We start from the raw sequence: 13,540 nt of genomic DNA on the forward strand, positions 1-13,540 counted from the left end.
CCAGCATCAAAATACTTGAAAGACTTGGAAATATTTAGTGCCCTCCTATACTTTGTATTGATTAATATTTAGACGGTCTTATAACAGAACTTTCAGTTTTTGCCTTCTCTGTTTTAAGAGAGAGTTCCATGGTATCTCAAACTCTTGAGAGCTCTCTCTGTGGGTTGGGAGTACCCCTCACTGTCACGGGGAGGTCATGCCCTTGCTGATTGACAGCACAGAATGAACACCTGACACTTGACTCCACCCACCCACCCAGACTGTGCCCACTTCCTCTCCTATGACAGTTTCCACACTGGGAATTTACTGGGTGTTCTCAATCCCCGAATCTAATTTTCATCCTGATGTAATATTACTAGGTTGCTAGTTTTGTAACATGTATCTTTCACACCAATAGCTTCACCTAAAGTTTACCTGAGCAAAAGGGATCGGGAAAGGTTGGGAAAACCTTTTCCACCCCACCTCCCCATCGGCCTTTCTGACAACTCCATCCTGCTATTTGTTTCAGATTGCAGCCAAGAATATACGGATTCTACAGGCATAGACTTACACGAGTTTCTGATTAACACATTAAAGAATAATTCCAGGTAAATTATTAAGTAAACCTCTCATTTCTAGAAGAGTCAAGTAGAATATTACAATCAAACTCATTAATCCAAACACTTCTAAGAAGAGAGTTGTAAAAGGCAGGCTTCTTCTCTGATGTCTTAAACTGTCTCTTGTATTTTCTTTTTTCTGCAGATAGTTTGCATGTTTACTGTTTATAAATAGTCTTAATTCCTGGGTACTTATCCAATGAGTAAATTACAGTTTACAAGTTCTGCTTTTCTGGTCACAAAGAGATACTGATTAAGGGGAAAAAATAGAGAATGAGAATCAATGTCAGATAAACCAAATATGCTTCAGTACAGCTATAGAACCAACTACTTAGGCTTAGCTTTGCTCCAGTTTCCTATCAATTTAAAATATAAAATTTACTTGATGTGTTTTATGGGCCTAATACCTTGCATGCCTTAATTAATATTAAAAACTACAGGAGTTTCAATATTACAAAATACTTAACAAATGAGATGAGAAATAATCTTAAACAGAATGGAATTACAGGTATTTGGACAGCATATTCCAGAGGAGAGTTAGATACTGATTTGTAGCCACATAGATTTAAACCATCTTTTCCATACATATAAATGAAATTGTTAAGTCTTTGGGAATGGAAAGTACATGAAGCCTTTTCATTTTAACATTTATTTTGCAGAGACAGGATGATACTCTTGAAAATGGAGCAGGAAATTATTGATTTCATTGGTGACAACAAGTATGTTAAATTGCAATGCCGGTTAATTAATCTGATGTGTCTTAGTTTGGTATTTGGGTTTAATTATTCATTCTAGAAAGATTTAGGGATAGATAAAACATTATTTAATGTGTTTGCTGACTCATTAAATAGAGATGCTATTGGAGTTAGGAGCAGTGTGCTGATGGGAATTGTTGCTTGGACCATGTGTGCTCCTGCTTGTTAAATTCCTGACAAAATGGCTATAAACAGGGGGCCACTGATTAGCATAGAGTAGCAGTAACAAGAAGCGACCCTTTTCATTTGTATTATAGTTCTTTAATGGGCGCCAGCTGGCTGTAGTCAGTTATGCCTGGAAATAATTGTACTGCTTTCAGTGTCAACCATGTAATGACATATCTCCAGATAGGCATCTGCAGTCCCGTATTATGTCATGTCATTTGTCCTGTGCCTGGCTCTGTTGATAAGGTATCCTGGACCAAAACAGAACACTTTCCAGTGGACATTAAGTTCTCTGTGGTCTGAGAAATGTGCAACTATAAAACAAAAACACTTATCGTAACTTAATCAATACATCTGTAAGTGGAAAATGTGTCTGGAAATGAGGACATCAAGTGATGCCAGAAATGAAATAAGCTTAATGGTTTGGATGAAAAAGAAATGGTTTTGTGTGTGTACCTCTAAAATGTACTACAGGCCAGAAACGAATATGCTGATTCTGCTGTTTCTTGTATTCCTTTCCAGTAATCATTATAAAAAGTTTCCTCAGATGTCGTCCTATCAGAGGATGCTTGTCCATCGAGTGGCAGCTTACTTTGGGTTGGATCACAACGTGGATCAAACAGGGAAATCTGTCATCATCAACAAAACCAGCAACACAAGAATGTAAGCCCCACCACTGTATTTATTTAGCATTTGCTTTTTCTCTTGTGGATTCATTTATAAGAGCACAGTATAAAATTCAAAGTACATGGCATTTAAAATGTGCAGTGTTATTTATCTCTTGCTCTTATCAGCAGTAGTGGCATTTATCTGTAGAAGATTATCTGAGGACCAGGAAAGTTGATAAAATTTAGGCCATACCGTGTATTTATTGCCTGATCTTTTACGTAACTCGTGAAACACAATTTTCTTCCTTCCATCAGTAATCCCTGATGTAATTCCATCAGTGATTACATACAAAGCATGGAACGTGTTATGTCAAATATACCTCCAATGAAAAATAACAGACATTTTAAAACAACAATGACATACATAGGATAATTGTCCTTTTCTTTGTTTTTCTGGTTTATAGACATCGATCTTACTGTGGTTTTTAGAATAACAAAAAATTCCAAACCTGGAGACAAAAGTCCTGCCTCTAAGACCCAGTTCTTTTACTTACTAGCTGTGTGGCTTGAAACAAATCATTTAAAATCTGCCCTCTCAGTTTTTTCACCAGTAAAATGAGAGTTTTTGAGCTGACTAATATCTAAGTTCTAGATCTAAAAGGAGGTTGCTTGTTTGGTTTTGCTCCTTTCAGTAATTGTTTGCTTCTATCTTAATGACTTTTCATGGTGCCACTGAGTCACCAAAAAGCATAAGATGAGTAGTCATTTGCTTTGGTAATTTGGAACTGTCCCTCTTGAACTCATGTCTCCTTTAAGTACAGCACAAACCACTTTCATAGCAAAAATACACATTAAACTGAAAAACTGTCCCTATATAAAGCATTCTCTTAAGACATTTGTGTATTATAGTTTCTTTTTTCACAGTGTTTGGTAAATTGTGTAAACTGCATGGTTTTTAGGAATGCCGTGTTAGTGAAGAGGGAACTTTTGTATCAAGCACAGCAGCGTGGTTAAAACATTATTTTCTACTCACCGGAGGTTGGGACTTGTTGGGATGGAGATGAGGCTCTTTCTCTGCTCAAGACTCAGTCTGTGTTCAGCAGAATGAGCGTGAAAGGCATAGTGGAGAGAACTCAAACTAGGAGATCTGGGACTGAGGTTGACTGTTATCTCAGGAACACTGAACACTTCACTTCTCTGGGCTTCAAATTATTTATCTGCAGGAGAGTTTGAAATGGATAATGTTTAAAGGCCCTTGGAGCTTCAGAATTCTTGGGTCCTATGGTTGCATTCTACTGTGCTAGCAAAATACATCTTAAAATGTATTAACTTTCCACTTTATCTGATTGTTGGCACGTGGACCTCCTATTGTGAACGGTAGTAGGAATGAAAGATCACTGTCCTTTAATCCTTTACATCTTCCCTCTCCATCAAATACTCCTAGTTGTTGCTGTTATTTTTCAGTCTCCATTCTGGTTTTTCTTATGACGTTCTGATACTAATGCAGGGACACACTGATTGCAAAATAGGCAAGCAAGTGACTCTTTCCTTCTAATTTCACCTCTTTCTCTGTAAGGCCATAACAGACATGGAAAAAGCCCATAGGTCAAGTAGATTGGTACAGTTTCAACTAGTAGAGATAGTGCATTTATGTTTAATTCACTGTGATTTTGCAGTCGCATAGTCATAAATATTAATACATATGTTTTTGAGACCTGTCTCCTTGTATAACAGTTTTTGAGAAAATAAACCAGTGTATAAAGGCTCTCAGTAAACTCTGAGTGATGACTCTGAACTCGCTCGGTTCGATGTAGTAGTCACTACTTACGTATGACTATTTACATTTTAAATTAAGTTCATTAAATTTAAGTAAAATTTGAGCGTTAAGATTCAGTTCCTCAGTCAGGCTAGCCACATTTCAAGTGCACCTATTAGAGCATATAGAGAACATTCCCATTTCTTCAGAAAGTTCTATTGGTCAGCTCTTCTCGAAATCCTTATGATTCATGCAAGTTTCCATATACCACTAAAGGACATCATTTGTCCCTTAAACCTTTTATTTTCTGCTAATGAGCATCATATTATCATAATATCGGACTTCTTCACTTCCAAAAGAGCACTAGATTTTCTTTTTCTTTTTTTTTTTTTTTTTAAATGGCCAGTTTCCAATAGACCCCATGTGTTCATGCCTCCAGGAAGAGCGGAAGGAGAGTTTATGCAGGGTGCACCTTTAGGTATTGCTGCTACAACAAAATGCCCAGGCTGCTAGGCGTTTTGCCCGGTTCCTGCTCTTTGTTGATCCTCACTCTGTGAGTCCTAAACAAAAAGAAATGACCGTATGTCATGGACAATCAAGGTATTTTCTGAAGAGTTGAGCTTAATAATCTTTCATCCACAGTTGTCAAGGCCTACTGTCCTATTCCAGACGCCTTTCTGACCGTCCTCGATTTGAGTGGCTCTTGCCGGGGGTTGAGATGGGCATGGGGGAGGTTAATATCTTTTAGGACAAGAGAAGAGGATGAATTAAATGTCCTTTTACAAATGTCCTTAACAAGTCACATTTCCAGGACCTTTGAATCACTTTGGGCAGTTTCAGCAAAGGAGAAATAAATAGTGTTCTGTGGGAAATGATAACATTTGATGTTTGAAGTCTGTTGCCATGTTCTCATGGAGTTGAAGTTTGAAAGGGAACATCTCTTCAAGTTCTAGGTGTCTTGCATTTCTTTGACTCTGAAAATTTCAAGAGTTGTGCCATCAGCACAATTGGCATGTGATGGTCGTGGGGACTGTATTGATTTAGATATATTATGAGATGAAAATGTTTCCATTTCTATAAAGGAGGGAGGCTGAGATGGAAATTCCTCAGATGGTTCCTTGTGGGTTTTGTGTTTTGGGAATACCTTTTCAATGTGTACAGTTTTATGCTATTCTGAAGCAAATACATTACAAATGCATATTTTAAATGGCACTGCAGCTTGGGAGAAATACAGAAAAACGTGGATGGAAGATATAAAAATGAACTAGAGGGCTGAGGGAGAGAAGACACTTTCTTATTTAACTTTTAATTTTTCTTTTTCAATGACACTGAGCTGGCATATAAGGTGTTCCTCTGGCGTGGATGTATATCAGCTAGATATTGGCTGGGATTTATTTCCAGAATTCCTGTTTTTCTAGATTGTCAGCAGTTCAAGTAATTATAGAACGTGACTTGAAAATATTAAGTTTTGCATGGAGAGAAAATAGTTTCACCTGAAGTTCAAAATATTTAAGTCACGACAACAGACTATGAGGATTATACGTACACGTGTGTGTACCACACTCACTTCTAGTATTTTCTGTAATATCTTCAGATATAATACATCCATCCTTTCATGATGGAAAAAACTTATTTCAGACTTCTCAGTTAAGTGGTATAATCTCTTATAAGAACATTACCTAATGTTTGTTCAATTGCACTGGGTACTTTACCTCTTATTTAATGTATGTTATTTCATTTAATATTAAAAACATATAACATAAGTCATTAGAGGTTCATTTTACAGAAGAAGAACATTAAGCACAAACTCAAGTTCAGTTTTGGACTTACAGAGAAGCAATGCTCAGTGTGGCTGGGATCTAAACCAGTGTGTCTAATGCTGAGAACAATTTTCTTAAATAATCTAACTCTCTTTAAAGCAAAAACATCCAAAACATCTTGGGCAAAATCCTCAAGATCTCCGGGATTGGTTGGGATTTTCAACTCTTAAGTCTTTTGTTGTCTGATAAGAAACAATGATTGAGGGAGAAGATCTTTTTGAAGATTAACTCAGTGGTATCAATAAATAACAGAGACTTCCTACAAAATGATAGCTCTTGCCAGATTTTCTCTATTTATCACTGCTACAAGATGTGATATTTGGGGAAAAAAAGATGCAGTATTTGGTAGGGGGTGATAACCATCCTGTGGAAACTTCCTATACTCCATTTCCATCTGTGTTTTCAGGAACGAAAAAGCTACACTTACGGAGAATGTCGGTACAGGAGATAAACGTATCCATTGTGTTAATACAAAATTGCTGCTCCAAGCAATTCAATTGTCCAAATGCATGTTTTCATGTCATAGCCACAGGAGCATGGGGTTAAGGATGTAGCAGTCCTGAGAGAGTAGAAAATAAGAATCATGTTCATCTGGGATACGTTCCAAAAAGGTGCCTTCTTCTGAGTGAACTGATGCACTTTAGAGACTTAGCAAAGGAAAGTCACCTTAGCCTGGCACCACTGCATCCTTGTTGATTCTCAGGGCTAGCCAGGGTGAGAACAGGTGAGTGTATGTCACCTACAGCCATCCAGCACATCTGTTGTTCCAAGAATTGGATCTGAATGGTTGGGGATGCCTCTCATTAGAATTGACTGCTTTTTGTTGAAATAACAGAGTTTTTGAGCTGAGGCTCACTATGTGGTGTTTTTTTTTTTTTTTTCAGCTTTTGTTAGGCTCTCTTTCCCCCATTTATTGCTAGAAATATGTTTCACTCTCTAGCACTTTTAAATTTTTTCTGTTGACATTCTTTGTTAACTGTCAGATTAGGTGGTGACACCAAATGAGCCCCTTGGAAATCTGGGGCAGAGGTACTAGGGTCTGTGCAATTTGGTAGTGCAAGTGATAATTTAAAATGTATTTACTCTCTATCATGTTACTTTTTTGATAAGTATTGAGGATTGAGGCTAAAAGATGAACAGTGCTTTTTAAAAAATATTTAAATGCTACAAATATATGGGTCTGTTTTCTTCATGAGAAGCTTTATTCTTCTCTTTGTTTCTCTTTCTGATCTTCACTTTTTCTCTTTTGCTTGTTTTTCTACGTGTTTAGCCCAAAGCAGCTCATTGTTCTCTTATTAGATAATTTTTACCCGCCCCCCCCCCCCATTTTCTCCTTCTTAGAGAAAAGATGTATGCTCAGGGTGTATCACTGGGAGACGAGAAACCATCTACTTTCACTAGTATTTTCCAAAGGGCCAAGATCAGTCATAGGCAGAGAAAATTCCACGTGTATCTGAATGTCTTCGCATATGTCAGAGTAAGCATTTAACTAGTTCCAGATAATTTTCATGTTAAAATGTTGTCATCTCTTGAATATTTTTTTCTTTTGTCTTTCACATCCACCCACTGTCATTGCCTCCAATCCCCTACTCTAAGAGAGCAAAGCAAGGAAAGGAAATGGCAGATCTACTGCGGAAAGAGGATACAGGCCCCTGCAATCATGAAACAAGAATAGTGGCTCAAAGGCAGAGGTTGGGGGTGACACCTTAAGAGTCCAGTGCTCAAGAGCACAAGATCCCGATTCCTGAGAAGTGTGGACGTGGGTATTGGCCTGGAGCGATGAGCAGCCTATAGTGACTGTGGTAGTTTGCTTGTTTGTTGCAGAAAGGATGGTTCACTGAGCTGGCTATTTGGTAAATCACAAGAACCATGAAACTTGTTCTGGTGCTAAATAAAGCCTCTCTCTAAGTGAAGCAGTTGAGCCCAGTTGACTTTGCTAAGAATCCCTGAGGTGATGGATGATGACTGCCCTATGAAAAGGACTGGGGGACTGACCCCTTCTCAGGGGGCAAACCGGAGAGGAGTGGCCAGCAGGAGTCGCCTTCTCAGGGGGCAGACCAGAGAGGAGTGGCCAGCAGCACCGCAGGGTCAGTGGACATCTGTTCTGCTTAAGTTTTCCTGAAAGGACTCAGGTTGAAGATGGGAGTCATCAGTTCTTGACCCTTAAGCACTCACTCCCTGCAGGTGATGAAGTGCATGTATACCAGAACAAACCAAAAAAACCCATACTTTTCCTTCCACGTCTGTTGTATTTCTTTTCCTTTGTCTGGGAATGTGAGTGGCACCAGGCATAAACTGAGCAGCATCCTGATACGATGCTTGCTTACTAATCCTCTGAAGAGGACTAAGCATCACTTTCTTCAAGTGCCTCTTGGAAATCTGTGAGCGGTTGGTTGGCATCCTGTCATTTCTAAACAGGACAAATTTCCTCTGCACTTTTTATAGGAATAGCGTTGAAAAATCATCTGACTTAAAGCCAAAGGTCAGAAACCTAACTAAGAATCACATTACTCTCAGGAAAACCGTGGGATTTTATTTACTGAACAGACAACGTAGTTCTTTAAACAATAGTCCAGCTCAAAGTTAAGACCTTTATTTATTAACATTGGTCAAACTCTGCATCATATCTCTCAAAATATATTTTCTCATATTATTATTCTCAAATACCTCAGAGAACATGTGTCTGTAGATAGACAGACATACATTGTGAGGAGAGAAAATAAGTGTGCTGTGTTCCTTTCACAACTTGAAATTATTTATGGGGGTTTGAGTGTTGAACATATAATTTACTGTTTAATTTTGGAAATGAAACATGCACGTACCTTCTATAATGTTAATATCCTTAGTATAACTTTTTTTAAAAAGAGCTTTCCCATGCAGTAATAATACTTTCCAAATATCTGTGTATCTATCTATCTATCTGTCTAGCTCTCAACATTCTAGGTAGATAAAGCTAGACTGTTTTACAGAAGAGAAAACTGAGGTTCCTCTCTTGATCTTACCTGGTCATTTCACAGAAGATCAAGACTGAAATCCACGGCTCCTGCCACTCAGCCATGACTGAGGTTTACATGGTGTGTAAGTGCAAGCCTGTGTGTATAAATGTGTAAAGACATTATCTGTATTATACAGTTTGGGACAGTTTAGAGGGAGGTTCACCATACATATAAATACTACATATAGTCTTTTCCTATATGTAGAGTAGTTTGGAGGGAGCCAGATTACGGCGATTTGGTTCCTTCCATCAGCACCTTGGCCTCCTCTAGGGAGCAGAATTAGGCCCCATTTCTGCAGACTCCCTTTGTTGCTTCTAGATCCACCTTTAGTAGGAGCAGTCACGTTAGCACTCTCCCTGGGGGAAGTTGTAGGGCATACTTGAAGGCCAGAGCCTGGTTGTGTACAATGAATCTTCTTGGTGTATTTCCTGTGTCTTATTAATCTTAAGATTTCTAGAGGACAAATGTATGGACACCAAGGGGGGAAAGTGGCGGGGGAGGGTGGTGGTGGGGGGATGAATTGGGAGATTGGGACTGACATGTATACACTAATACGTATAAAATAGATAACTGAGAACCTGCTGTATAAAAAATAAATAAAATTCAAAATTCAAAAAATAAAAATGGTCAATAGAATGAACTGAAATTTCAACAAAGAACATATACAAATGACCAAAAAAAAAAAAAGATTTCTGCTAGTGGAGAGGCCGTGAGTGTATCACCATGACTTCAGGAAAGATGGAATTGGGGCATAGAGTAGAAAGAGAAGTTGTAGTCTGTTGGTTGAAGATGTTTGGTTTCCAAACTTAAATGCTAGAATGCTGAATTTGTAAGGCGTAGTCTCATTTAAAAGAGAATAAAATGGTATAAAACGGCAAGGTGGAAGTGGAAATCGTGAAATATATAAAGAACATAGGACTTTCTTTTTTAAATAAGAGATATCAGTTGTCAGTATCGTAATTGAATATTTCCATGTGTTAAGGGAACAGGGCCACTTAGACTTCTGTAATATGTTTGACTATTAAAATATTTTTGACGAATGTCTTTGACATCAAAATATTTCACCCTGTTGTGCACAGCAACCTTTCATGCATATTGATGACCATCTTTCCATTATTCAGTATGAAATTCAAAGACGTCCCTTTGTGCTCCTCCGCATTTAGCAGAATTGAATTCTTCATTTGTGCGTATGTGAGGGGGAGGGATTAAACTGAACTATTTGGACGAGAAGTAATACATTTAGTTTCAAGAAATGGAAACCAAATGGCAGTGAGAATAAACCACTGAAAATACTTCTAGATCAAAAAGATTTTAAAAAAGTAATAAAGCATCCTCATCTTTTTTTAAGGTTCAGGTGAAAGAAATCTAACTAAAATTGGAATCAATTGACTAGAAGATAGAGTTTGATGGTCTTACGCAGTATTTCACTCAGCCATACTGCCTGTCAATTCATGAGCTCTGTCTAATAAGGAACAATGAAGAGTTAGTTCTAACTTTTGAAAGGTTTGACTGGGGATGCCAAGACAGACTGGAAATGCCAGTACTGCTCACCACACATGATCAATGAGTGTCACAGTAGACACCTGCTATGAATTGTGGGAAAACACTTTTTTTTTAAAACTTAAGATGAGGAAACTATTTTTTTTTTTAATCAAGAAGAAACATTAGGAACTTCCCTGGTGGCGCAGTGGTTAAGAACCTGCCTGCCAATGCAAGGAACACAGGTTCGATCCCTGGTCCGGGAAGATCCCACACGCCACGGAGCAACGAAGCCCGTGCGCCACAACTACTGAGCCGTTGCTCTAGAACCTGTGAGCCACAACTACTGAAGCCCACACGCCTAGAGCCTGTGCTCCGCAACAAGAGAAGCCACCACAATGAGGAGCCCATGCACCACAAGGAAGAGTAGCCCCCACTTGCCACAACTAGAGAAAGCCCACACACAGCAATGAAGACCCAACGCAGCCGAAAATAAATAAATAAAATTAAATAAATAAATTTTGAAAAAAAGAAGAAACATTAAATTTGTTTTCTCTGCTTTTTGATAATGATAAAGAGACAGCTAAAAATAATAACTCATGGACTGAAATGTTCCAGGAAAAAAAAATGTAGGCATGTATAATGCATGGCCATGAGATACATAGTAAACTCTAGTTATCATTAATTTAATAAATACCTTGATCTTTTGCAGCTTTGAGGAGTTTTTCTTAGAGTTATATCCTCATCTAGATACATTAAAAATAATTCATTACCATTTTAAATGTCCATGATATATTACTTTAGTTCCATTCATTTTATGGCTAAGAAATAATATTGCTATAATGTTAAATTAGTGGTAAAAAGGATTTTTAAAAGCTCTAATATAATGGTGCATTACCAGTAATTTTTAGTGTAATCACATATAATACCTCAGTAATAAACTATAGTCTGCATGAGTTTAAACCGAAAATTACTCCTTACCTCTAGGTAATTCTCTATAAAATCAACCTGGAAAAATCTTATTAGGTTTATTTTATTCCTTTTATGCAAACTTCAAATGGTTACTTTCTAACCTTTCAAAATATTTTTGGAAAATCAAGAAGGGATTAGTAATTTGGACTTTTAGTTTCTAATGTTTGAAAACAAATTTAAACAAAATACTTGAAAAGCAGTCGTGCAAGATGCAGTTTGCATAATTTATATCAGAGTAACAAATATTGTTCTGAATAATATTTACATTATTGCTTCAAACAAGCTCCTTTGACTACTCTTGCTTATGTGATGGATGTATTTTTCTTGCTATGAAAAAAAAGAATAAATCAGCACTATGAAGAAACGCAAATGAAGTTTCAAAAATAATGGTTGAATAGCTCTCTCGTAACTATAATGACATTTTAACTGAGAAGTTCCCAAACTAGAAAAGCTAAAATTCCCATTTCCACCTCTTTTCCCAAGATATCCTCAAATGTGAAAAGCTTTTCTTTAATAACACAATTGACTTGAAGCCAAACATAAATCTGATTTTTAAAGATGTTCCTAATGGTCCAAATTTTTTTTTAAGATTTATTTATTATTTATTTATTTATTTTACTTTATTTCTGGCTGCATCAGGTCTTAGTTGTGGCACGCGGGATCTGCATTGAGGCATGCGGGATCTTTCATTGCGGCACAAGGGCCTCTCCCTAGTTGTGGCATGCGGGTTTTCTCTCTCTAGTTGTGGCGTGCAGGCTCCAGGGTACGTGAGCTCTGTAGTTGTGGCACGCAGGTTCCAGAGCGTGTGGGCTCTGTAGTTTGCGGCACATGGGCTCTAGTTGAGCCGTGGGAGCTCAGTAGTTGTGGCGCGCAGGTTTAGTTGCCCCACGGCATGTTGGATCTTAGTTCCCAGACCAGGGATCAAACCCGCGTCCCCTGCATCGTAAGGTGGATTCTTTACCACTGGACCACCAGGGAAGTCCCTCTAAATTTGAATTTATGCTCCTACTAACCAAACTCTCTCCTGCTCTGTTTTATAATTTAAACATTTGTGACTGTATATCTTACTCAGTGATTCTTTGATCTGTCCCTGAATTACTGTGATTTATATACAGCTGTGCTAAATTTTCATTCATTCATACATTGAGTCGTTTGTTCATCCAACCAAATGCCTCCCATATGCCAGGCACGGTTCTAGGCACTAAGGATTCAGTTTTTAAAAAGCAAGGTCCCTACCCACATGGAACTTGCATTCCATCTCTGGTTACTACGCTGAAATCTCACTCTAAATGATTTTCTGCCTAAAGAAGAATTTAGTCTGAAGCAAATTCACCTTATGCTCATGAATCCAAAAGTTCACATTCTTAGACCATTTCATTTCTAAATGAACATTTATAGATGATTAGCAACAAATACAAGAAACATATCTGTATATTTAGCAGTCAGCAAATCATTTCATTGACTAGAGTTTATCAGGTTTACAGAGCTTGGGGCTATTAGAAGAGGCTTAATTAGCATTGATACTATCAGCGTTTGTACTTAAGTTAATATCCTAATTTTACATGCTACATAAAAAACAATACAGCAACATCTAAGTGGTTGAAAATGTTGGGAAGCTTTAAAAAAGCTTTTTTTAAAAAAAAATCTGGGTATCACTGTATTGTACATTAACTATACGTCAATTAAGAAGAAAGGAAAGAAAACAATATAACAACATCTGAGTGGTTGAAAATGTTGGGAAGCTTTAAAAAAGCTCCTAAAAAAAAAAAAAAAGAAAAGAAAAGCTCCTGGAGAATTTTTCTCATTTACAGTGACCTGTAGCTATTCACGCTAGTATTGTCAGACTTTATAGTCTAATAAGTAATTGAAGTGACCTGTGACTGTGCTCCACCAAAATATATTTAATTTCTCTACTGTAAATGACCTCTTCATTATAAAGTGCAAATTTACTCTGTTCTGATTTTAAAATGTCACATTCGCACTTCCAAATTGCTATATTTTATTACATCTTAATTTTGGTGGAAAACGTTTACATTGATAGTAAAGATGATATGATGCAGGTTTTTTGTTCTTTATCCTGAGGTGTGAGGCCCTCCAGCCCACTGAGTACAAAAGAAGCAGAGAGAGACTGAATCACTTCTCTGCAAGGATGTGAATAGGCTGTTTGATGCCTGTGGCTTAGTGGGTGAATCTATAAACTGGAGTCAAAAGATTTAGCGAGGGATGGTTTCTTTATCTGTAAAAGAGGCAAAAAATATTTGCTTTTCCTACATCAAAGTTTTTTTTGCAAGGATTGATTAAGATAATGATATCACTTTGCAGAAATTATATACAATTCTAGAAGCTATAACTGGTATTATTTCAGTTTTCTGGTTTTGTCTGCTCCCCAATTA

At 37.4% G+C, this 13,540-nt stretch overlaps 1 protein-coding gene across 34 annotated transcripts in view; it reads left to right on the forward strand.

The window, feature by feature from the left end:
• The window catches only part of ARPP21 (cAMP regulated phosphoprotein 21), a 167,171-nt gene that overhangs the window by 58,925 nt on the left and 94,706 nt on the right, over window positions 1-13,540 (forward strand). For all 34 annotated transcript variants that reach the window (XR_014250494.1, XR_014250495.1, XR_014250496.1 and 31 more), the window contains exons 7-9: window positions 509-587; window positions 1,256-1,315; window positions 2,039-2,179. Coding sequence is in view for 30 of the 34 variants with exons in the window: in XM_082411819.1 (XP_082267945.1) it covers window positions 509-587; window positions 1,256-1,315; window positions 2,039-2,179 (280 nt within the window). In the remaining 4 variants the exon portion in view is untranslated. The remainder of the gene's footprint in view (window positions 1-508; window positions 588-1,255; window positions 1,316-2,038; window positions 2,180-13,540) is intronic.

This window comes from Balaenoptera physalus (genome assembly GCF_965194825.1).
Source record: "Balaenoptera physalus genome assembly, chromosome: 11".
In the NCBI taxonomy this organism is placed as follows: Eukaryota; Metazoa; Chordata; class Mammalia; order Artiodactyla; family Balaenopteridae; genus Balaenoptera; species Balaenoptera physalus.